The sequence below is a fragment of the Typopeltis vanoorti genome, chromosome 9 (assembly GCF_054136105.1).
Source record: "Typopeltis vanoorti isolate ZY-2024b chromosome 9, IOZ_Tvanoo_1.0, whole genome shotgun sequence".
NCBI lineage: Eukaryota > Metazoa > Arthropoda > Arachnida > Uropygi > Thelyphonidae > Typopeltis > Typopeltis vanoorti.
Genome location: NC_143557.1, coordinates 65,444,929 through 65,472,348, shown reverse-complemented (window position 1 = coordinate 65,472,348; position 27,420 = coordinate 65,444,929). Strand labels below are relative to the sequence as shown.

The 27,420-nt window shown below is 36.4% G+C and overlaps 1 protein-coding gene across 2 annotated transcripts in view; it reads left to right on the top strand.

Moving 5' to 3' along the window:
- Positions 1–27,420, top strand: part of APP-BP1 (Nedd8-activating enzyme E1 regulatory subunit APP-BP1) — a 316,563-nt gene that overhangs the window by 70,212 nt on the left and 218,931 nt on the right. For both annotated transcript variants that reach the window (XM_090398384.1, XM_090398383.1), the window contains one exon: positions 20,991–21,070. In XM_090398384.1, the coding sequence (XP_090254510.1) occupies positions 20,991–21,070 (80 nt within the window). The remainder of the gene's footprint in view (positions 1–20,990; positions 21,071–27,420) is intronic.

The window sequence follows — 27,420 nt, the reverse complement described above, 5'->3', positions numbered from 1 at the left end:
CATAAGTGTGTTAATCTCATGCTGGACACTTTATTTTTTGGTGAGTTGCATACCATATGTAATGCTTTTTTTTTTTTCATGGAAAAAAATTTATTTTTTTGAAATGGCCACTTAGATCACTTTTGCGATATGGTTGAAAAAGAAATTAGTGAATTAATTGATGGGGAAATAGATTTAAATGAGGAAGAACTGGTACAATTAATAAATGACGTCGAACCAAATGATAGGGAAAGTTCTGCCGAAGATTCTGATTGTGACGAATCCATTAAAAGAATTCAGTTTAAAGAAATTAGCAGAAGGATTGAACTTGGCAATAAAGTTATTTTATGAATAATGATCTCTCAGTGGAGCGCTCTGGAAAATTCACGAGACAACCGGATATTTGTTTAGCTCCGTATTATGAATTTAATAAAAAATTGCAGCATAGTGGTAAACAAGGTCTTATTACTGACTTCTTGATAACTAAACCAGCCGAAATTTTCAATGAGAATTATACAAATGATGCCCAAGAGATTTCAAGTGATGACGACGTCCAGCCACTCATAAATAAAGAACATCTATGAAATGTTAGTTCTGAAGAGAGTGATGACGATTAAAATATATACTTTATTTTATTTTGCCTAAAACATTTATGTATTATGTGCAATGAAGTTTACATACAATTTATAGTTTTTTTTTATAATTTTATACTATGTATTTGTTTCATCGTTTATATGTTTTCTTAACTTGCATGAATTACCTGAATTAAATAAAGATATATTTTTTTTGGGTATGTCACTGTTTATATAATTAAAAAAAAAAAAAAACGATTTCGGAACATAACCTTACTTTTTCTTTGTGATCTGAGTCTCGCATAACACATTTATATAACACGCCATTTCTATGGAACCTAACATCCGCGTTATACGAGCATTACCTGTAATAATATTTCATATACAAACTTTCATATTCTTTCTTGTACTTGGGTAAAATAAGGATAAAACAAAAATATTATTTCTTCCTCTTCTTCCTTTTTCGTATTAGGCCTGTTGGCCTGTAACAGAGCTGTCCTAAGCCTTTTAAAATCGTACCCGTCCTGAGGATAAGGTGGTTAGCCCTATGCCTCCCAGTGTGTCCTATGTCTGTAGATGTGTGTGTTCAGGGGGGGCTGGTTGGCTGTTGTGGGAGATGAAAAAACCTGAGTTTCCAGGTGAAATCCCCCCCCCCCCCCTTACCTCTGTATGAAACTGGCTACCTCACCTTTCATTGAAAGAGACCAGATGAAGGTTCCTCATGTCACCGAGGGGAATCAAACCCAGGTCTTTCTGTCCAAAGGGCCTTGTCTATACCAACTGAGCTATGGAGGCTTCTTTAAAATATTCTTGTAGAAGAAAGAAAATGCAAAATACCTTTATGAATTCTGTCAGGCCAATATAAGTAGATGAAGTTGCATCTGATAGAAGACTGACCTGTAGCAACCTTCCTGACGTCGCTGGGGCACTTTTAACAGAGCCCTTCAGAGAAGCGACTACCTTATTACTTGAGATCGTCCAATTCATTAATTTCTTAAATATGATGAAAGACTTTTTTCATCTCAATATGGAATATTATATTAATATTTTGTTAATTTAATTTAATGTTAATATTTCTTTAATATTAATTTAATAAAAGTTTAAAAGTTTATTTACCGAGACATGACAAACATACTGTATTTAGGAAAGTATTATAACATTCTCAAAAATATACATTGTTGTTATTGCATCCATCTAAAAGCAAATTACTCATTTTTTAAAATATAGCTATAACTAAATAATTATTATAAAATTTTAAATTAATAAATGTATAATGGATAAACAAACATATACAAAAAGTTGGCATGATGATATGAATCCATAAATCAAAGCAAAAAAATCCATTATAAAGCAGATTTATTCAAGCAAGGTTGTTGAAGTATATGCCTTGAAGAAGAAAAAGAAGAAAATAATGACTTTTATAAACAGTTCGAAGGATTGTATGAAAAATTAAACAACAGATAATATAATTATAGCTGGAGGTCTTAATGCCAGAATAGGCAATAAAAATTAATAATTATATAGAAAAATTTGGAGAATCAACAATAAACAAATCTGAAAACAAACCCCAACTCAACATCACCAGAGTTAAAGATCGGTACTATCAACGTAAGAAGCCTGAATGGCAAAGAAATGGAGCTAGCTGAGGAATTAGATAAGTACCAGATCGACATAATAGGGGTGACTGAAACAAAAAAGACCAAAACTGGTGAGATCTTTCTGAGCAATAAATACAAAATGTTATATTCAGGCAATAACAATCAAGGAAAAGAAGGAGTAGCCATAGTATTCAACACAAAATACGAGGCTAATCTTCTTGAATGGCAGTCAGTCTCAAGTAGAGTAATGTGGGCAAATATGAGAATGGGGAACTGGACAATGAGACTTATTTGTGCCTATGGTCCCACAGAAGGTTCTACTAAGGTAGAAGTGGAGGAATTTTTTGAGGCTTTAGAAAAAGCAACTGACACAATGAAAAAGGAAAAGTTGGTCCTTGTTGGGGATCTAAATAGTAGAGTAGGAAATGATTGTGAGACATACAAAAATATTTTGGGAAAATTTGGAGAAAAGAGCAAAGCTAATAATAATGGCAAATATCTGTTGGATTTCTGCTCAGGACATGGACTGGTTATTACTAACACCATGTTCCAACATAAAAATGTGCACAAATTCACATGGAGAGAAGAGGCTAGGAATAAGAAAAGTCTCATTGACTATGTTATTGTTGATAGTGATGTTTTCTCCCTGGTGCAAGACACCAAGAGTGTACAGAGGATTTGAAATTGGAAGTGATCACTATTTAGTCTTGAGCAGGATAAAATTGAATTTCATATTGAAAAGAATAACATGTAAGAAAGTTGTAAAGCGAATAAAAGTTGAGCAGCTCTCAGATGTAAACTGTAGACTAAAATACAGAAATATTATTGAAAAGAAAATGGAAGAGTTTGAGAACAGGAATCAAACCTTGGAGATTCAGTGGCAAACTCTGAAGGAAACATTGATTGATTCTGCCAGAGAGGCATGTGGTGAGGTTGTGTGCAAAGATAAAAAAATCAGAACTCCCTGGTGGACACAGGAAGTTAAAGAGGCAGTGAAGGAAAAGAAGAAAGCATATCAAAAGTTCCTGGCAAATAACTCAGCTTTTACTCTTACAGAATACAGAGACAAATGTAAGAAAGCTAAACAGTGTGTAAAACTAGCTAAACAAAAGTCATGGGAGGACTTTGGCAAGAATATAGAAAATAAATATCAAGAAGGTGGCAAAATATTCTGGAGGTTGTTGAAGAAGCTTAGGAATGGAGGAAAGAGTGCTGTAAAAGGAATTAGAGATGATAAAGGTGAAATGAAAACAGGAGAAAAAGATATCCTTGAAGTATGGAGTAATTACTTTGAAAAACTGCTAAATGAAACAAGCAGTGATGACAGCACAGTGATAAAAAACATTGACCAGGCATGCAGTCAGGAATACATATCCATACTTGAAGTAGAAAAAGCCATCAAAGGCTTGAAATGTGGAAAGGCAGCAGGAGTAGATGGTATTCGACCAGAAATGCTGAAGTATGGTGGTATAAGAGTCTTACAGTGGCTGCACTGCATAGTTCAGAAAGCCTGGACAGAGGGACGAATTCCCGATGATTGGAGTAGAGCTCTCATAGTACCCATATATAAAAAGGGAAATAAAACTGAATGTGAGAATTACAGAGGTATTTCCCTACTGAGTGTTCCTGGCAAGATCTATGCAAGTATACTTGAGAAACGGTTGAGAAGAATTGTGGAAGAAAAGCTTGGTGAAGAACAAGCTGGATTCAGGCCAAATAGAGGCTGTCAGGATCAGATCTTCACTTTACGACAAATAGTCGAGAAAGCATGGGAATATAACAGAGATCTGTATTTAAGTTTTGTCGATTTGGAAAAGGCATATGACAAGGTGCCAAGAGAGAAGCTATTCAATACGCTGCAGTTATATGGTGTCAATGGGGCATTATATCAAGCAATACTTAGTATTTATTTGAGTTGTGAGTCAGCAGTTAGAATTGAAGGAAGTACAGGAAGATGGTTTAATGTTAAATCTGGTGTGAGACAAGGATGTACATTATCCCCTCTGTTATTCATTATCTATATGGATCACATTATGAAGGAATGTGGTATTAAACCTGATATCAAAATTGGAGATGTTAATGTCAGCTCTTTGCTTTATGCGGATGATGTTATACTTCTAAATAAATCCGCTACAAGTCTGCAAGATTCTCTGACTAAATTGAATAACTGTTGTAATAGATATGGTATGAAGGTCAGCAATAAAAAGACAAAGACAATGAAAATAGGCAGAATCATTGAAAATGTCAACTGTGTTGTGAATGGAGAACCTGTGGAACAAGTAAAACATTTCAGCTACTTAGGCACAATTTTTACTGAAGATGGTAAACTAAATATAGAAATAGACAACAGAATCAGCAAAGCTGGTATGGTAGGAAGTCAATTGAATAAATTCATATGGAATAAGAAAGAAATTAGTCGGAACACTAAATTAGCTGTATACAAGACTGTGTTCAAACCAATTTTAACTTATGGATCTGAGAGCTGGGTCAGAAGTAAAACACTTGACCAAAGACTAGAGACCGCAGATATGAGAGTCCTGAGAAAGATTAGAGGCGTGAACAGATGGCATCAATGGCAATATCATATTAAAAATGAGGATATTAGGAAAGAACTTGACATTGTCAGCATCCAGGAATGCGTTAGCAGAGCTAATCTCAGATGGTATGGTCACTTAAATAGAATGGGAGAGGAAAGATTAGCAAAACAAGTGTTCTCTGCCAGGTTGGCAGGAAAACGACCCAGAGGAAGACCAAGATATAGGTGGATTGATACGGTACAAAGTGCCTTAGACGATAGAAATATAAAATCTGATAATGTTGGAGTCTTGACAAGTAACAGACTGATTTGGAGGAAAATTGTAGATAGGAAGTTAGTAATGATGTAATTTTTTCATGTAGTACTGTCATATCCTGTACACCCCTTGAGGGTACATGGCAGGAATTTGATGATGATGATGACAATAAACAAAAATGGAAAATGACTCATTGATTATATAATAATTTAAAAATAATGAATACATTCTATAAATATAAAAATATACTTGGTGTGCAACAGGACAAAAGTCAATAATAGACTACTTTTATAGAATGAAAAGCAACAAGCCTCTTCCTAGATGTTAAGTTTAGAGAGGACTAGAAATAGATGCGGATCATTCTTTAGTGCAGACAATTAAGGTTTCCACTAAATTGATTACAAAAAAAAATAAAGAAACTAGAGAAACAAAAGCTAATTACAAAGTAAAACTACTATACAATTTTAAGTATAAGAAATTTATACCAAAAGAGGATTAATAACTATTTAGAAAAAATACAAGAAAATAAAGACATCAATATAAATAAAGACATCGGCTTGCTGCCGATGTAATACAAAATTATTACATCGGCAGCAAGTATATAAAAGTCTAGGGACACATAAAAATAAAAAAATTACATATATGGGACAATGACTTAGCAGATACGCTAACTGCTTGGCCGAGTGGTTAGTGTATCTTCTCTGCAGCCAAAAGGCTGCGGGTTTGAATCTTGCCATGAGCATGGATGTTTGTGATTGTCTGTGAAAATACTGGTGGTGGTGGGCAATAGATGGCATTGGTGTAGATGATGTGGTTTGCTGTAGTTGGTGGAGACGGAGAGTTGTAGAGCAGGTGCTCTCCCTCGATGAGTCTTGAACTCCTTGGAGGTGTCACATGACAATAATTGAAAATAAACAGCTAGCCTTAAAAGGATGGCTAACCAAAATGAGACACAGAGAAAGCTGAAGCTGCCTAGAAAATGATATATACAAAATAAGATCATCATCATATCCCCTCATTCATCCACTTTAGGATGGGTCAGGTCCCCCCCCCCCCTACTGACGGGGCTTACAGCTAATTAATGCAGCCGTGTCACTGCTCCTTGCTGCATCCCCTAAGTGCAGTATTTCTGACTGTAATCCGTGTGTGTTCATGGGGCTGGTTTGATTTCTGGAGGGAGACGAAAAACCCAAGTTTCCAGGAGAAACCCTCCCCCTACCTCTGTATGAGACTGGTTAACTCACCTTTAGTCAAAAAAGACCAAAAGTTCCTTGCATCACCAATGGGAATCGAACCCAGGTCTTTCCGACCAAAGGCTTCGTCTGTACTGACTGAGCTATGGAGGCTCTAAAGTAAGATCCAATGCCTATAAAATACTAAAACAATATGAATGCAGTTATAAAAGAAATGAATATGTGAATTGCAGTAATCTATTTTTAAATCTAAAAAGTAGATTTAAAATAGTTCTTAGATTACTTTACAGATCTTGGACAGATAATATTAACATCAAAAAAATTGCACCAAAAACTTGCAAAATGCTTTAGATGATATGTCCTTTAATTCCTTCACTAACAATGAAGGAATTAAAGGACAGTCTAAGTAAAAAAAAAAAAAGGATAAATCAGCAGAAGTTGGGATAAACTCCAAACTGTATAAATTTGCTGGAAGAAATTTCATCAGAGATTATTAAAATTTTTAAATAAAATATATATACAAGTGGACAGATATACCAAGATAGGAATACAAGTTTAGTAATACCAAATATTTAAAAACAAGGATAAAAGAAAACTTGCTAATTAAAGTGTTATTAGTTTATTGAATACTTGCTACAAAGTATATAGTGGAATAATTAATGAAAAATTGAAAATATGTAGTGAAAAAAACGTTAGAATGTCATAATGGATTTAGAAAAGGATCTTCTATGATGGATGCAGCTTTTTGTTTAAAATTGTTTATAGAAAAAAGAGATAATTTAACCTGAAACAGGCATATAACAAGGTGCCAAGAGATAAGCTCTTCAAAACATTACAGTTATATGGTGTAAATAATACATTATATTGAGCAATACATAGTCTCTATTTAAGCTATAAGTCAGCAGTTAGAATTGAAGGAGGTACAGGAAGATGGTTTGATGTTAAATCAGAGTGCACATTATCTCCATTGTTATTCATTATCTATATGGAGATCACATTATTATAGACAGTGGTATTAATTCTGATATCAGAATTGGTGATGTTAATCTTAGCTCTTTACTTTATGCACATGAAGATATACTTCTGAATAAATCTAGCACAAGTCTGCAAGATTCCCTGACTAAATATTGAATAACTGTTGTAATAAATATATGATTATATATAATATAATTAAATATTAAATTTGTCAAAAGACAAATTTGCAATAATCACTGAATGCTATGAAGTAGAGGTACTTAATGTGTTTCTGTAACATTATTCCATTGAACTGACTTGGATTGAAACATGAATTAATTAAAAAAAACTTTACTTTAAAGTTAGTTTATAGCATTTCTTTAATGCAATCCTAGCATCAGAAATAATGCAGTGACTATAAAACCGTCAAGGAACATTAAAAACAAGTTGAGTAAACAGTTATGCTTGAAAGAAAATCATTAATGCATAGGATTGGGTGACCATGTCATAACCACTGACTATCTTATTAAATAGTAGGAAATGACACATCTTCATACATGCGACTGCCATTGTAACAAACAGCGATACAAACATAAACAGCGAGCAAACGGCAAACCAGAGACTGCAAATCCTTGAATCCCCACTGTTTGATCTGCTTTAGCTCAAAATTTCTCTGCCAAATCAAACTACTCTTTTCATATGCTCCCTCTATCGCTCTCCAAACTTCGTCAACCACTCTGACCTTTTCAACTTTTTTCCCCCCCTAAAGCTTGACTTTCTGCATTCTACGTACCTCAATAGTGAGGTCATGCTTCTTGGGGACTTCAATGTCCACAACTCATATTGGCTCCCCTTCTCCAGTTTCACAGATCAAACAAACAGGGATGCTAAGGTGTTCACCATCAGCAATGACTTATCTCAGATCATCAATCGTCTCACCAGAATACCAGACAACCTCCCCCCTCCAATTTGCCAACACACTTGACCGCTTCCAGTTATACTGTGGTTGTTGGTTCTCTTGGAAACTTGATCGCAAACTCATAAAGTCTCTTTTGCAGCAGAACAACCTACACCCACCAGTTCACAGTCTTGTGTCCTCAGTGACTTCTGTTCCTCCTTTCCATGGTCTGACTATTGCTTCAGTTCTTCTAGTCCAAACACCTGCTCAGACCGAATAATAGAAATCATCTTCACAGCAATGAAGGTTTTCATCCCCTATTTCACTCCAAATTCTCAGCCACCTCCAAGCCTTGGTTCTCAAAAAGAGTGTGCCAGTGCTGCAAAAGAAAAAACCTCAGCTTAACACAGCTGGCTCAAAACCAAAAACTCTAGCTGTCCTCTCTGCCTATACTGCAGTCCGCAACCGTTGCAAAAGAATCATCACCAAGTGTGAAAGGGCCATATGCTGCAAATTCACCTCCTGCCCAAATGGCAGTTGCTCCTTCTGGTCCCTTACCAAAGCTATGGGGCACAACTTCTGTCACCCCAGATTTCCACCACTCTCACATCCAGATGGTCCTGTAGTCACCTCACCAAAAGACCAGGCCAACTTACTTGCATCACTCTTCTCTTTCAATTCCTGTGTTGATCACCTTGGCAAAGGTCTCTCCTCTCCACAAAGAATGGCTCCCCTCATGTCTCCCATAGTCTTCTGACAAAAAGATATCCAAAGAATCCTTAATAACCTGAACACAAACAAGGCATCTGGTCTGATGGTATCCCACCTATTGTGTTAAAAAAAATTGTGCCCCAGAACTACCACCTATCCTGTATTGCCTTTTCAATCTATCCTATTCAACTGGCATCTATCTGACAACATGTAAATAGGTCCACATCTCCAGTCCATCCCAAAGAAAGGTGATAAAAGGCAACCAACAAACTACTGTCCAATTGTTCTCACTTCTGTTCTCTTAAAAATGATGGAGAAGGTTATCAACGTCCAACTCTTGAACCACCTAGCGACATCCCAACTAATCTGTGACCAGCAGTATGGATTCCGCCACTCACGATCTACAACGGATCTTCTTGCTTTCACCACCCACTTATGGACTCAGGCCATGGAGAAATTTGGGGAAACTCACGTGGTTGCCCTTGACATTTCAAAGGCATTCAATCAGGTGTGTCACAGAGACCTACACACCAAACTGCCACCCTATTGCTTGCCTTCCTCAATCTGCAATGGGAATCACCAATTTTCTCATTGGTTGCTCACTACTTGTCATGGTGGACGGTTTACTCTCCTGAGATTTCCCCACCAATGCTGGAGTATTCCAGGGTTCTGTTCTTTCACCCACTCTTTTCCTCTTGTATATAAATTATCTGTTCTCACAGACTTCCAATTCTATCCATAGCTTTGCTGATGACAGTACACAGCATTCCTCCTTTTCATTTGACAAATCTGTTAGTGCTCAAATATTTGAATCCTCAAGATCTACTATGACCAAGGACCTGAACTCAGATCTCCTAGCTATATTCCAGTTGGTATGTGAGAAAGAGATGTTTAATTACCAAGATTGCCCTCTTCTAGATAGAATCAAACAATCTTAGAGAGGATTTTGGTGCATTACCCCAAATATGGGAGCAGTATTCCATCTGGATGGATTTGGGCTTTGTATAGAGTTAACAGCTGTGAAAGTTTGAAGTAGAGTCTTGTTCAAAAAAGTACACAAAATTTTTTGGTAGCTGCAGAAGCTGTAGTTGAAATATGGTTGTGCCAGTAAAGATCGGAGGTGCAAGTCAGTCCAAGAAGAGAAATCTGATTGTTTTTGGATATCTCAGTATTACTGAAGGTAAGGTAGAGGGAAGCAAGCTCTTTCTTGCGAGAGATCAGAGAGGACTGACTTTTGGTGGCACTGAAGTTTACAAGGTTGTCCTTATAAACTTCAGTGCCACCAAAAGTCAGTCCTCTCTGATCGCTCACAAGAAAGCTTGCTTCCCTCTACCTTACCTTCAGTAATACTGAGATATCCAAAAACAATCAGATTTCTCTTCTTGGACTGACTTGCACCTCCGATCTTTACTGGCACAACCATATTTCAATTACAGCTTCTGCAGCTACCAAAAAATTTTGTGTACTTTTTTGAACAAGACTCTACTTCAAACCTTCACAGCTGCTAACTCTATACAAAGCCCATATCCATCCAGATGGAATACTGCTCCCATATTTGGGGTAATGCACCAAAATCCTCTCGAAGATTGCTTGATTCTATCTATCCTGGTAATTAATTATCCCTTTCTCATATACCCACTTTAATCCCTCTCAAGATGTTCAGTTTCTGCTTTATGTCTCTTCTACAGATACTTTTATGGACATTGCTATGCTGAATTGGCCACTGTTATTCCTCCACTCTCCTTCACAATCATTAAAACAAGAACCACTGCTAACCAACACCCTTTTACAATCCATCCTCAGCTGTTCAAGCAAAATGTGAACAGACTCTTCCTCTTTTCTGTTCCTCTTGCCCACACACAGCACTAATGTCTTTTCTGTCATGGATAATATATCTTGCATGTGATAAGTTTTCTAAGAATTTTCTTTTATTCATTGATGATCACTATACACTTTTTACATAGTAATATAAAGTAATTTCTGATCATCATCATCAGAATTATCCACACTCTTTTGCTAATCCCAAGTTCATTACATAGAAAGCCAAAGAATGGGAATAAATATAAACATCAACAAGACAAAATACATGATCATCAGCAAACATCCAGCCTCATCAATGAAACTGACACTCAATGGGAAAAATATTGATCAAGTGTCAAGATATAAATATCTTGGTTGTTGGCTTAATGAACAGTGGGATCCAGAAATAGATATAAAGACAAGGATTGAAGTTGCACGGCAGTCCTTCATGAAAATGAGAACACTATTCTGCAATAAAGACCTAAACATGGAAGTCAGATGCCGAATGCTGAAATGTTACGTGTAGTCTATTCTGCTCTATGGAGTTGAAACATGGACATTGAAGGCGACAACCATCAAGAAAATCGAAGCCTTTGAGATGTGGCTATACAGAAGAATGCTAAAGATATCATGGACAGAAAAAATTACCAATGAAGAGGTCTTAAAATCCATTGGCAAAGCTAAACATCTTGTACAAATAATCAAGAAACGAAAAACATCATATCTTGGCCACATCATGAGAAACAGCAAATACCAACTTCTACAAACTATTTTGGTAGGAAGAATTGATGGCAAAGGAACTAGAGGAAGAAAAAGAATATCATGGTTTGACAACATCAAGACATGGACAGGAAAGAGCAGTGCACAACTGCTCAGATTAGCACAAGACCGCAGTTTGTTCGCCAAGATGGTCGCTGACCTTTGATAGAAGATAGTACAATAATAAGAAGTTCATTACTTAATTTTTTACTTACCATGTCTGTTTTTTTCTGAAGACTGAAATGAAAATGTTCCTGTAGCATGAGGAAATAAAAAATCTTCCCAACAGCCACTATACTGCAGAATCAAGAAAAATAAGTAGTTTTATTCTTTCTTTTAATGTTGACAGTGATCAGCATTCATTTTGATAAAATTTATAGAGACTTCTATCATGTTAAGAATAATTACTTTAATTTCCTGACGTTTTGACCTTCATATTAAGATCATTATCTAGAGCAGGGATCAGCAACCTTTTCAGACTCACGGGCTTTCAGACTCAGTAAACTGGAGCAGATGGGTATAGATATAGGGTTGGTGAGATGGATAAGATGTGCAAATTCAGGGAAACTAGATTTGTTAGGGGGGGGGGTAGAGGTACAGTCCTTATGGAGGCAGTTGAATGTAAGAATGAATATAATATGCCAGAGCAAATAAGGACAACAAATCTGAGTGGGATAGTTAATATAAGGCATCAAGGTAGGGTTGGGGCTAATGGGGGTCTTAAATTCATGTACACTAATACTAGGAGTATTAGGAACAAGAAGGAAGAGTTTTTGGCTATGGTTGGCACTTCCAGACCACAGGTTATAGGTATTAGTGAAACATGGCTGACTGTAGATGATATAACTAGTAGGATTGAATGTGATGGGTATAGTGTGTTCAGGAATGACAGAGAGAATAAAATGGGGGGAGGAGTATTGTTGATGATAGCTGATGAGCTCCAGCCAAGGAGAATAGAAGTTGAATTGCAGGATAGAGAAAAGAGCACATTTGAGGCCATTTGGTGTGAGATTGTGGCTAGCAGAACTAAATATACAATTGGGTGCTGCTATAGACCAGGTGATGGAAAAGATGGTGGTGACAGTATGCACAAGCAAATAGAAGAAATGGGTGGAAGGAGGGTGATTATTATGGGAGATTTTAACTATGGTCACATTGATTGGAGTGAGGAGAGGACACACGGGAGGAAGGAACTGGATTTTATGCGGTTATTAAGGGATAACTATCTGCGACAGCATGTAATGGAAAATACTAGGGGTCAGAGAGTGCTCGACCTAGTAATTACATCTGAGGATTTAGCTGTAACAAATATGACCACGTTGCCACCAATTGGTGAGAGTGATCATAGGGTCTTAACTTGGGAGGTGGCTAAAGGTGTAGAATTTTCAATTAAGACAGGGTACATGTGGAATTATCGGGCTGGAAAGTATGACAAGCTTAGGAGTTTGATTGGTTCAGTGCCATGGCATGTACAACTGCAAGGACTAGAAGTTGATAGTGCATGGGAGGTAGTTAAGAAGTGCTTGCATGAAGCAATGGCTGACTGTATACCTAGAGTCCGAATAATAAATCAAGTAGGGGTTAAATGGATGAATAACACCATTAAGCTTGAGTTGCAAAAAAAGAAACAACTATGGAGGGAATTTAAGGAGAAGGGTGACCGGCAGGCACATGAACGGTATAAAGTGCAGGCCAGAAGGGTGACGAGTGTGGTAAGAAAAGCAAAAAAGGATTACGAAAGAACATTGGCCATGCAGGCTAAAGAGAATCCTAAACAGTTTTTTAGATATGTAGCAAGTAAAAGGAAAAATGTACATGGCAGATTGATTTTAAAGAATGCCGATGGTAGAGAGATAACTGAATCAGTTGAGATAGTTGAGTTACTGAGTGAGCACTTTGCAAAAGTATATCATCCAGGTGGTGACATTGCAGAAACGAATAAACCAGTAGATTATATGGGAATTGTGGTTAATGAAGTGGAGGTGAGTAGTCTATTGCATAACCTCAATGTCAATACATCTGTGGGATTGGATGGTATACCAGCTCGTGTTGTTCGAGAAGCAGCTAAAGAATTGTCAGTACCCTTGACCATTTTGTTTAATTTGAGTCTCCGGTCTGGGTTAGTCCCGAGCGGGTGGAAAGAGGGGAAAATAGTTCCACTGCATATAGGTGGTTCCAAGACTGCTGTTGTAAATTACCGACCGATTAGCATATCAGGAATCATTGTCAAGGTCTTAGAGAAATTAGTCAAGAAAAGAATACAGGATTGGATAGATGAAAATGGGATATTGTATGGGGGACAACATGGTTTTGTGAAGGGTAGATCATGCCTCAGTAACTTGCTCACATTTTATAACACAGTGACGGCTGAACTGAATAGGGGTAATGGGTTTACAGTGATACTACTGGACCTTGCCAAGGCCTTTGATAGGATACCACATGGAACCCTAATCAGTAAACTGGAGCAGATGGGTATAGATATAGGATTGGTGAGATGGATAAGACGGTGGTTGAAGGAGAGATATCAAAGAGTGGTTTATTCAGGAGTGGAGTCTAAAAGACGTCTTGTGACTAGTGGAGTGCCACAGGGCTCTGTTCTTGGACCACTGCTTTTCAATTTGTTCATCAATGATATTGGAAAGGATCTGAGAGGAAGTGTTCACTTGTTTGCTGATGATGCAAAGTTGGGTAGAGCAATTGTGAGTGCACAAGATGTCAAAATTTTACAGGATGATTTGGATAGTTTGGAGGACTGGGCTAGGAAAAATGGATGTCAATTTAATGTGGCAAAGTGTAAGGTTATGCACTTTGGGGTGAAAAGAATAGCAGCAGTATATCGCATTGGTGGAATCATACTCCAGGAGATTGATGAGGCCAGGGATTTGGGAGTGTTGGTGGATAGGGAGTTGAAGTTTAGGGGGCACATTGCAAAAGTAACTAAAACAGCTCACCAAATCACTTGGCTTCTGAAAAATACTTTAACATGCAGAGACGAACAAGTTGTTGTTCCTCTGTATCGAGCCTTGATAAGACCCCATCTGGACTTCTGTGCCCAGCTATGGGCACCAGGGTTTCTTCGTGATGGGGAGGAAGTGGAGAGGGTCCAGAGACGAGTGACCAAGATGATAGGAGGTCTGTGGAATGAACCTTATGAGAATAGGTTGAAGATTTGTGGGTTGCAGAAATTGGACGATAGGCGAAGGAGGGGTGATATGATTGAGACATTCAAATTACTGAAGGGTTTTTATAAGATTGATCCAGAAGATATTTTTGAAAATATGACTGGTGGTGGGAAGACTAGGGGCCATGCATGGAAGCTGGGCAAGAGCGTGGTTGACAAGGGTGTTAGAGCTAGGTTCTTTACTTGGAGAGTGGTAAATGAGTGGAATAAGCTTCCAGAGTCTGTTGTGGGTGCTACGACCGTTAATGAGTTCAAGGCAAGGTATGATAGATACTGTGTGAATGTTGAATAGTTGTTCTTGACATGATGTTAGGGCCTCCCTCGATGAGTCTGTCGACTCCTTGGAGTTTCCCGGAACAACAATAATAATAATAATAATATTTTTAATAATCAGGCCGCAAGCGTAAGAGAAAATAGTGAGTGAAAAAACAATACTTAAGTTATCAATTTTTATTATGTCAATCTTAAAAAACAGAAATATTTAAAGTATGAGATATGCAACAAGCATGAAAATGAAACACAATTAAAAATTATTATCACTTAAAAAACAAAGTAATATAGTGTATCTATTACAATATATACATATGTCTCCCTGTTAATGTGACTTTTGTGATTGTTTTCTCTTAGCCAGATTATCTAGATCCACTTTATAACCTGAGGTGCAAATTCGAATCGAAGCATGCAAATGTTCATCAGTCGAGAAGAAATTTTATTTTTTCTAAAACTCATGGTAGAAAATGCTTATTCGCAAATGTAGGTGCTTCCAAATGCGACTATCATCTTTGCGAAACTGATTAATCCTTCAAATTTTTTATTTATTTTTGGTAAGCATCGATCAATGTCGACATTAAAAGCATTCAAACATAATCGCATTTCGATGCTATTTTTTACAGTCCACAAATCTTGTTGAAAATTCCATTTGTAAATCTTCAATAATACCAGCAAAAGTTGGTATTCCCAAGTTGCATGGGAGATATTACAAAGTATAGGTATAAAATTATTTTTCATTTATTATTCATATTATAAAATGTATTATTTAAATAATTCAACATATGGGACACATGCCATGTAAGTATGGCCAACCTTTTATGGGCTGCCAAAAATGCACGTTTGGGCCACATGCAGGCTGCCGGTTGCCAATCCCTGATCTAGAGTATACACACACACACATATATATATATATATACAGAAACAAGGACAGCCTTGTAAACTTCAGTGCCACCAAAAGTCAGTCCTCTCTGATCTCTCACAAGAAAGAGCTTGCATCCCTCCCCTTATCTTCTTCAAGTTACATTACAATTCAAACAGTGTCCAAGTGACACTACTTTGATCAACTGTTATTTAACTGGCCTGACCTATAGTGAGGAAAAACATAACTACATCAATGTTACATCCTATTTTTACATGGCCAGAGAACAACTTCAAATTATTAGCTTTTAAATTTTTAATAATAACAAAAGTGGTTGTCTAATCAATAATTTAACATAAGTAAAGCATTTGATATATTAAGGATAAGATCCTGGAGTATGTACCCTAGTTCTGATTATCATTTATAATGAACTCTTAAGACAAAAGGTTATGTTGGTAGAAGACGTGTAATCCATGTTCTTGGGATGCACCTGTAACTTATATAATGGATGCACAATTCCTATCCAGAAAAAGGAACACAAACGTTAAAATTTAATATAACTATGGTAAGCCTGGCCTTAATATAACAAAGCTATATTAAGGCCAGTGTTATTGATTAGATCATCACTTTTACTGTTATTGTAAGTATAAAAGATAATTTGTTGGGAAGTTTTTTTTCCCCCTCATGCTATAGGAACATTTTCATTTCAGTCTTCAGAAAAAAACAGATATAGTAAGTAAAAATTATGTAGTGGGTTGGGAAAGGAGGATCTTGTTTACATTTGATTTAAAAGGGTTGGGAAAGGAGGATCTTGTTTACATTTGATTTAAAATATTGTATTCCTTGGGAAACAACAAGGGGAAGACTGTTCCACAATATAGCAGTTGCAGGAATGGAGGAGGAGGAAAAGGAACCTGTTCTGTGGGTTTCGAGATGCACTGTGAAGGGATGTAGAGCAGCAGCTGCACATGTTCCAACAAGCTTAGTACTAAGTGGGGAAATTATTGATGTTATTTCAGATGAACATTTCCTATGAAAATATTTGTAGAATATACAGTGCGGAAGCCGAACATCTGTTCAAAAGTGGTGGGGGGGGAGTTGGTAAGAGATGGGTCATTAATAAGTCTAATTGCTCTCCTCTGTATCGAGTCAAGCATTTTGAGGGAGCCTTTAGAACCAGTTAAATGATGGTTGATCAAAGTAGTGTCACTTTGAGTTACTGTTTGAATTATAATGTAATTTATCTCTCTCTCGTATACAAGGGTGTGACAATTTAATTCCCGGAATTATTATTATTATGTGACACCTCCAGGGTGTCCAAAGACCCATCGAGGGAGAGTGTGCCAACAGCATTGAATGATTGAACCCCTTCCAACTACTAACCCCTGCTCAAACTTAACTTTTTTCATGAGCCATTAGTAGCAGAGGCTCTACCAATCAACCAACCTATGCACCTGTAAAAAACCTACATTTGGAACTATACATTAGTGGCTACTGTCGCCTTCAAAGTAGCCCCCTTGTGCATTTATACGTTGGTTTAGATGGTGTTTCTATTTTTGGAAACAGGCGAACTCTTTTTCTGGAATACTCTTGAGTTCCTTTATCACATTATGCTGGATATCAGCGATATCAGAAAACCTTTGCCCTTTTAGCACAGTCTTTAATTTTGGAAACAGCCAAAAATCATAGTGGACTAAGTTGGGTGAATAAGCAGGATGACCTATTTCGGTAATCTATTTTTTGGCCAGAAACTCTCTCACGATAAGCGCACTGTTTCTTGGTACATTGTTGTGATGGATGATCCACTTGTCAGGCCACAATTCAGGTCTTTTTCTCTGAGCAGAATCTCGTAACATTTTCAACACCTCTAAATAGCATTGTTGTTTAACCGTTTGTCCCTGTTCAATGAATTTTTAGTGAACTATCCCCTTGTGATGAAGAAACACACTAGCATGGTTTGAACTGCGAATGTGACATTTTTTTTGAATGTGACAAGTTCAGGGTTTTCCACTGCATGCTCTGCCATTTTGTTTCAGGATTGTACTGGAAACACCAGGTTTCGTCACCTAATTACTCTTGGAAACACGTGCTTATTTGCAGAGAGATGAATCGCAACTTGAACCTGCCACTGCTTCTGTTTGTCCGTCAAGATCCGAGGCAGAAACTTCACAGAAATCTTTCACATAACAATCTTCAGTTAAAATTACCCTGACTGTTTCTCGATTCATTTGCAATTCATCAGCCATTAATCGCACACTTAATCGTCTGTCAGACCGTATCAAATCTTGCACTCTGTTCACATTTGTGTCTGCCATTTTTGTTTTTGGCTTCCCACTTCTGGAGCTGTTCCCATCTTCTTGTCCACCTTTGAATTGCTTATGCCACTCAAAGACACCTGACTTTTTTTCAGAACATGCACACCATATGTCATCTTCAACAGCTCTTATGTTTCAGTAGCAGTTTTGCTGATTTTCTCACAAAATTTGATGTTAACATGCTGCTCCAAATTTCAATCACATTTTTATGCCAAAGTTCATATGCAGATTTCTATTGTGTTTGCAGTAGCCAACTAGCAAATGGCTCTATCGGCTTGAGTAATCGTGTTTGTAAAGATGTACAAACACGATTACTCACGTGACTCCAACCAAATCACCACACGGGCGACATTATGTGGCCATTCCAGGAATTAAATTATCACACCTCATACATGTGTGTGTGTGTGTGTACCCAAGATGATGGCCTTAATAATATGAAGGTTGAAACATCATAAATTAATTATTCTTAACATGGTAGTTATCTCGGTAATCTCATCAAAAGGGAAGTAGTTTTATTGTATTGCTAATTATAGTACAGAGACATTTACAGTCTATGTACTCTATATTTAGCAACAATTAGTGTAACTAGAGACAACTGGAAGGACCCTTCATGATGAAAAATTCCTCTTCCACAAACACTATGCTACTGTAAAATTTGATGCGGTGAAATTTTATATAAAGATTTTCCGACATTGATTTTTACAGAGGCCATAAACCACGTGGAAGGAACAAAATTGTAAGTTACTGTATTTTAAAGGAGAAGTGCCGATTGTAAACTTGTAAAGCTAACTAACAAAAAGAATGATATAGAAATTATTCACAAATTATAAAAATATTGTAAACGTTAAAATTGCGCATTATGTTGATTTGATGTAACAGAATGTTAAAAGTAATTCTGCCTTAAGTTAAGGAGATTAGACAAGATTACGTTGGCGACTTGAAAGTAAACAAAAGTATTGAAGGTCATTCAGATGTAGAGATTGTTGCTGCCAAATCTGAAGGTCAAGACAACTGTGATGTCAGTTATTTACAGAAGATTCGGGGGTCTCCGAATCGTCTGTAAATTAATCTTCTGTAGAAGATTTACTGAATCTTCTGTAGAAGATCATATAAAAGAGGTCTTGAGAACCTAAAAAAAAGTTTTTCGTCTTGCAGCAGTCCGTTGGCCAGCTCGGACCTCTGTATTTCGTCGTAGGATTGTGATCCCTAGGCACGGGGAAAACCCAGGAGAGGCCAATCATTCTACTGAGATGTATTTTCAGTAGAGGAACGTGTTACATGCGACCAGATACAATTCTTAATCACTATCTCAGTGTTAATACATTAGAATCTACTCCCAAATTCATAGAAATATATACAGTCCTACCACTCTTGAAGATTTGTGGTGGTTCTGCTGACTGCTTTCCTTGATCCTGTTTCCTAGCCTTTGCTTGAATGGCTTTTGGCGGGAGTCCTGGCATAGTTCTCTTCCGGGATTTGTAGCATAACTCACTGTCGGTTTTGGACCTATTGTTGGCACCACATATCTGGTCGCATGCAACACGTTCCTCTACTGAAAATACATCTCTGTAGAATGATTGGCCTTTCCTGGGTTTTCCCTGTGCCTAGGGATTACGATCCTACGACAAAACACGGAGATCTGAGCTGGCCAACGGACTGCAGCAAGACGAAAAAAACTTTTTTCTAGGTTCTCAAGACCTCTTTTATATGATTCGAAGCTCCTTGTTTTTAGGGTCGGAGACCCCCGAATCTTCTGTAAATAACTGACATCACAGTTGTCTTGACCTTCAGATTTGGCAGCAACAATCTCTACATCTGAGTGATCTTCAATACCTTTGTTTACTTTCAAGTCTGCAACGTAATCTTGCCTAATCCCCTTAACTTAAGGCAGAATTACTTTTAACATTCTGTTACATCAAATCAACATAATGCGCAATTTTAATGTTTGCACTATTTTTATAATTTGTGAACAATTTCTATATCATTCTTTTTTGTTAGTTAGCTTTACAAATTTACCATCAGCACTTCTTTAAAATACAGTAATTTACAATTTTGTTCTTTCCACATGATTTATGACCTCTGTAAAAATCAATGTCAGTAAATCTTTATATATAAAATTTCACCGCATTGAATTTTATGCTATGTGCATGCAAAAAAAATAGTTTTATTGTAGCGCCAAACACAGCATCTAATTAAATATGCTTATCCTAAAATCCTTTTTCAAATTTTCAGTTGTAGAAAAGACATCATAACACCGCTTTATAATGTAGTCGTCGGGTGCAAAAGTAAACAATTCATGTAAAGCAAATTTTCTAAAGTAAATAAAAATGTATATGCATATATAAATAATTGAAATCAGTTTAAATTGTGTTTGAGATTTTCAGTATCATTAAGACAGGTCATAAAGGCTAATTTTACAAATAAAATTCTACTGAAAAAGTTGTTGCAACTGGCATGCCATGTAAACTGTGTGACAGTGCACTTGCCTTTAAGCAGAAGTGACATACATATGTTGACGGGAGTTCCTACAGGAGTATCAGCACTTCTAGACACTATTGGGCGACAATGTATTAAGCCAATAAAATATGAGCAACTACTACTTAACTTTCATTTGTTCACAGTCCAGCTTTAAACTAACTGAACAGAATTCTCATCCCATCTATCTCTATTCTCAGTTCTGGTCTTCTCATTGTTTTTTCCAAGGACTACGACTTCCAGCTCTCCAAGAAATACATCATTGTTCCTCCTTTCTTCTTCACCATTGCTGACTTATAGCAGGAATGTGCTATAGGTTTTTTTTTTTGAACTATCAGTTAAAATTTGTATTTTATTCTAATTTATTAAACATTATGATTTTGATATGATGTAGTGTGGTGTATTTTGTTATTCTTGATAAAATTGGTAAGATAAGAATGAGATGGTTACAGAGTAATTGTTTCTAGTTTTATTTCAGCTATGACATTTTTCTTCTATTTTGTTTCAAACTTTAGGAAGATACTTGATTTTCTGGCAGATACTGTATGTGTTCTGTAGATACATACTGACACACTATTCATTTTATTGTTAAAATGAGAAGAAAAAAAATTTCATGGTTTCTTATTTTCTTTAGACACCTGAACACTTACTAGAAATGAATCCATGCTATTTCACTAGCTTTTCTGTTGTTATTGCCACCTCACTAACAGAGAAGTAAGTATAATTTGTTCTTTACTTTAAAGATTTGATTTTTTTAATATGTAAAATGGTATGCAGAAAATACACTGAAAACGGTTAATTAAAAGATAGTTTACCAAATGACAATTCACTGAAAATAATTAAGAAAAACTAAAAACACATACACACAAAAAACAACAATTCATTGAACAAAATTAACCAAAAAAGCAATTCATCAATCATCAGTTACTCAGAGAAGAAAGTCGTCGAAAGACAATTTGCCAAAAATCTACAATTAATTAAAATATCACAGTTCATCCAAAGAAGCAGTTTGCTTTAAATTAATTGAAAGGTAATCTCATCAAAACATTGTGTGTGTGTGTGTGTGTGTGGGGTCAAGATACAAAAAAATATTTTGAAAGGTAATCTGATCAAAATAAATTAATCTCATCATAATTAATTAATCAGAATATCACTAATTTGAAGAAAGCAGTTTATTGCAAAATTAATTGAAAGGTAAACTCATCAAAACATTTTTTTTATATATTGATCTTGCACATAAGGGGCCACAAGACCTACAATAGTACCATGTGTGAGCGAGCAATTAAGGAGAAAGAAGTAGGCTATTAACAAGTTTCTTGAAAAGCTGAGGTTGTACTTATTGGGAAAAACAATATGAGAAGCTGTTCCAAAGAACAGAGGTAGATAGAATGAAGGAAGATAATAAGAAATTGGTTTGATAGGTTTGAACTTGTTTGACTGTGCACAGAAGTTGACCAATGGCTGCTCTGGTTCTTACATAATTAGAAAAAGCACAGAAATGGTATTTTATCCACTCTGTTATTCATTATCCATATGGATCACATTATGAAGGAAAGCAGTATTAAACCTTATATCAAAATTGGAGATGTTAATCTCAGCTCTTTACTTTATGCAGACGACATTATACTTTTAAAGAAATCCATGCAAGATTCCCTGACTAAATTGAATAACTGTTGTAATAAATTTGGTATGAAAATCAGCAATAACAAGACAAAGACAATGAAAATAGGCAGAAACATTGAAAATGTCAACTGCATTCTGAATGGAGAACCTATAGAACAAGTAAAACATTTCATCTACTTAAGCACAGTTTATAATGAAGATGACAAATTAAATATGGAAATATACAACAGAATCAACAAAGCCAGTATAGTAGGAAGTCAACTGAATAAATTTATATGGAATAAGAGAGAAATTATCAAAACACTAAATTAGCTGTATACAATATAGTATTCAAATCAATTTTAACTTATGGATCTGAGAGCTGGGTTAGAAAACACTTGACCAAAGACTAGAGACCACAGATATGAGAGTCCTGAGAAAGATTAGGGACATGAACAGATCATCAATGGCAATATCGTATTAAAAACAGGGGTATTTAGGAAAGAACTTGACATTGTTAGTATCCAGGAATGTGTTAGCAGAGCTAATCTCAGGTGGTATGTGGTATGGTCACTTAAACAGAATGGGGAGAAAAGATTAGCAAAACAAATGTTCTCTGTCAGGTTGACAGGAAAAAAGCCCAGAGGAAGACCAAGATATAGGTAGATCGATACAAGACAGAAATATAAGATTGATAATATTGGAGTCTTTATAGATAACATGATTTGGAGGAAAATTGTTGATAGAAAGTTAATAATGATGTAAGTTCTTCATGTAGTACTATCATAATATCCTGTACATCCCTCGAGGATACATGTCAGGAATTTGATGATGAATGAATTTCAGTTGAAGGAACAATTTCTGCAGTCAGAATCTTGGTTACTGTACTGACACTGACATTGTCTCTGCATTTCAGAAAATCGATGTTGTATTTGCACCATTTTCACTTCACTGATGATTCAGAGAAAAAGAATAGCAAAACTTCGTGCCAATATTAGGAAGCATACCTTTCTGTATTTTCATTTAATGAGTTATTAAATCAGTTTCACTGTATATACTTATACAAATATCATTTTCCCTAGGTGAAACACATTTTAATTTTACAGTAATAGTCCACAAATTTTAAATCAATATCCTGCAAATGTATTTGAATTTGTAAAAGTGCACTACTCCTTTAGGTGGTTGATGAATTTAATCACTTGAAGTGGTTTGAAAAAGTTCTGCGCTTGGTTTCCAGATCATAGTTCTAAATCTAATCCTTAGCCCAGCCACAACATTAATGCTAATGTACTATAGATTTGTAACCTTTCCTGGGTGAGGTTGACATAAAAAAAAAAGTAAGTATATATGTTTAGTAAGATCTCACCCTTTGCCTTACATATTAGCTGTTAGATGATTTTCATTTTCTGGTATGAGACCACCACACCTTGCTTATTGGAGGTCTGAAGTGACTTGAAAATATACCATATTGTAAATATACCATATTGTAAATATACCATATCATATTAATATACCATATCAATAAGTTGGAACATAAAATATTTCATCTTATCTTTGTATAACAGAGAGAAAACACAATAAGAAACATTATACCATGCTTGCCTCTGAGTATTATATCAGTGCATTGTAAATATATCCAATATTTCATACTATAAGAAAGCAAATAAGTATGCATTTTGTACCACTCACAAATTAGTTAAACATTAATGGAAGTGTAGACCTGTAGCAAAGTTTAATAGAGCATTGTGTACTAAGAGATATAGAATGTTAGCACAAGTTCAAGATGTGTGTGTGGGGGGGGAGGTGAAGTCCAAAGGTCACAGAGCAGCAACGTGAAGGAGCAGTTCGCCCTGGGCAATCGCGTGCCGTCAGCGCACGTGGGATATAGCGGAGAAAGCTGGACGCCGTGACGTGAGCCCACGCGAGTGTGTTGGGTGGACATCGCAGAATGCGAGAATTGCTGAGAAAGAAAGGTGAAAATATAAGGGTCTAGCACCCCTGAAAAGAGGCTTTTTGTTCCTGGATCTCCTGGTGTACGTCTCGTGGTGCCGTGAGCAGGTGAAGGGTGGCAGTGCCTCCATTCTGGAGGGTTTCGACAGAGGCAGTGGCAGAACTAGACGTAGTATCTCCACAGAAGGAATAAGCCCGGCCATCCATAGAAAGCCAGATTGGAGCACATGGACAATTCGTCTAAGGAGAGGCAGATTCCGGTAGATCTTTGACGTGACGCAGCAACCAAGGATAGATAAGTAGACTTTATTTGTATTTTGCTGATTGTGAATGAAAGATTTGTCACGTTGTAAAAACAGAGGAAGGGACATTAATGATATTAATTAGGACTGAACTGTAGTGATCTATAGAGGGTTACCTTCAATCTTACTGTCTCCTATTGTGATAGAGTTGCATAATATGTTCTAGGAGGTTAAGAATATGTTTAAAGTAAGGAATTGCTTTCAATGAAGGGATTGTAAAAGATATAAATGCTATCTTGTGTGGTTTGATTGAATTACTAAAGAAATTAGAGAGTTATTGTGATAATCATGCATGATTAAGGTATTTAAGGAAAAAATTAAGAAATCTTACTTCAGAGATTTACAGTTAATTAGTTTGAGTATTCTTATATTATTGTAATGTTCTAATTCTATCCTGACTGTCAGGAACTCCCTTAAGGTGGGAATTAAGCTTATTGTATTGTATGTACATATTTATGATATCTAGTAAACCTTGCGTTTGTACCCAACTAAGAATATCTGTGATTTCTGGAATCCGACGCACCGCTTATAAAAAAACATATCACGAACCTAGGCGGGAGACTAGAATAAGAATTGATTTTGGCCACATTTGCGAAATTACAAGGTATCACTTAAGTACTGTCTTGGGATTACCCCTTTATTAATAATATTGTTTAATCTAAAAGCGCTAAGTGGCGCAGCGAAATATAAATTTCTTAGTGTTTTACGAGAGGTCGATCTCAGACAATCTGATACTCTGGTATTGGCTCAATCTCGAGGCAATTCCTTTATCCCCCAGAGGTACCACGTGATACCCGAATGAGAGTTTAACGGGGATTTGACCCAAAGACTAAAAAATAGAAATGAGTAGAAAGAAAGACACAACAATGTCACATATTGGACACTTCTTTCACATAGGATTAAACAGCAGAAAAGTATGACACTACATGGACACTCATTTTGGAGCCAATCAGCAATGAAGTGCTCCTTAAGCATCAAGTGTGGCTTCATTAATTTACGAAAACTTTGGGAGATAGTCATTTTAAAGCCACTTATAGCTTAAACTACTTTAAATCCATCTTTAGAGAACATCGTGATGTGATGTTAGTTTTTTTTTGTCCATTACAATGAGTTGAAGTGTCTTGTGTTACATGACAAGGGATGCTGGTTTGAAATCCAGAAAACTATCCGCGCCTTAATCAATTGTCATATTAGATTTTACTCTTGTAGTGTTGTTAGGCAATGCCATTTAAAGTTAATATGAATAATAATCAATGACTAAAACCTTCCTATACATTTGAAAAGTACTGTTTTTTTTTCCTTGAGTAAGATTCTCAGATTATCTACCTCCATTTTCCAGTTACGGGGTGCTTAAGGGTCAAAGACATATAACTGAGAGGAGACCTCCACATAGCCTTTAAAGGAATGCTGTGAACCGACCAGGGCTTCTGAACTAATGTCCAATCCTGGATACTGAACGAATGAGGATGGCCTGGCAATTTGGGATTTAGCCGACCAAATTGTATTCTTATTGGCTTAAACCAATATACAAATTGATGGTACAACATGACAAAATTTCATGCCAGCTGGGGCGTCGCTAGTTAAACTAGGCCCCCGTTATTTTTGCCAGAGAACCAGGGCGAACAGTGAAAAGTCAGCTACTGGAACAAATCTGAAAGCACACCCCAACTCAACATCGCCAGAATTAAAGATCGGTACTATCAACATAAGAACCCTGAATGGCAAAGCAATGGAGCTAGCTGAGGAATTAGATAAGTACCAGATCGACATAATAGGGGTGACTGAAACAAAAAAGACAAAAACTGGTGAGATCTTTCTGAGCAATAAATAAAAAATGTTATATTCAGGCAATGACAATCAAGGGAAAAGAAGGAGTAGCCATAGTATTCAACATTAAATACGAAGCTAATCTTCTTGAATGGCAGGCAGTCTGAAGTAGAGTGATGTGGGCAAATATCAGAATGGGAAACTGGACAATGAAACTTATTGTGCCTATGGTCCCACAGAATGCTCCACTAAGGTAGAAGTGGAGGAATTTTTTGAGGATCTAGAGAACGCTACTGACACAATGAAAAAAGAAAAGTTGGTCCTTGTTGAGGATCTAAATAGCAGAGTAGGAAATGTTTGTCAGACATACAAAAATATTTTGGAAAAATTTGGAAAAAAGAGCAAAGCTAATAATAATGGCAAATACCTGTTGGATTTCTGCTCAGGACATGGACTGGTTATTACTAACACTATGTTCCAACATAAAAATGTGCACAAATTCACATGGAGAGAAGAGGCAAGGAATAAGAAAAGTCTCATTGACTATGTTATTGTTGATAGTGATGTTTTCTCCCTGTGCAGGACACCTGAATGTACAGAGGATTTGAAATTGGATGTGATCACTATTTAGTCTTGTGCAAGATAACATTGAATTTCATATTGAAAAGAATGACATGTAAGAAAGTCTTAAAGCGAATAAAATTTGAGTAGCTCTCAGATGTGAACTGTAGACTAAAATACACAAAGATTATTGAATCAAAAATGAAAGAGTTTGAGAACAAGAACCAAATCTTGGAGATTCAGTGGCAGACCTTGAGGAAAAACCTGATTGATTCAGCCAGAGAGGCATGTGGTGAGGTTGTCTGCAAGGATAGAAAAATCAGAACTCCATGGTGGACACAGGAAGGTAAGGAAGAAAGCATATCAAAATTTCCTGGCAAATAAGTCAGCTTATGCTCTTAGAGAATACAGAGACAAATGTAAGAAAGCGAAACACTGTGTAAAACTAGCTAAACAAAATTCATGGGAGGACTTTGGCAAGAACATAGAAAATAAATATCAAGAAGGTGGTAAGATATTCTGCTGGTTGTTGAAGAAGCTTAGAAATTGAGGAAAGAGTGCTGTAAAAGCAGATAGAGATGATAAAGGTGACAAGAAAATGGGAGAAAAAGATATCCTTGAAGTATGGAGTAATTACTTCGAAAAATTGCTAAATGAAACAAGCAGTGATGGCACAGTGGAAAAAAACACTCAACAGGCATACAGTCAGAAATACATATCCATATTTCAAGTAGAAAAAGCCATCAAAGGCTTGGAATGTGGAAAGGGCAGGAGTAGATGATATCCAACCAGAAATACTGAAGCATGGTGTATAAAAGTCTTACAGTGGCTGCACTGCATAGTTCAGAAGGCCTGGACAGAGGAACGAATTCCTGATGATTG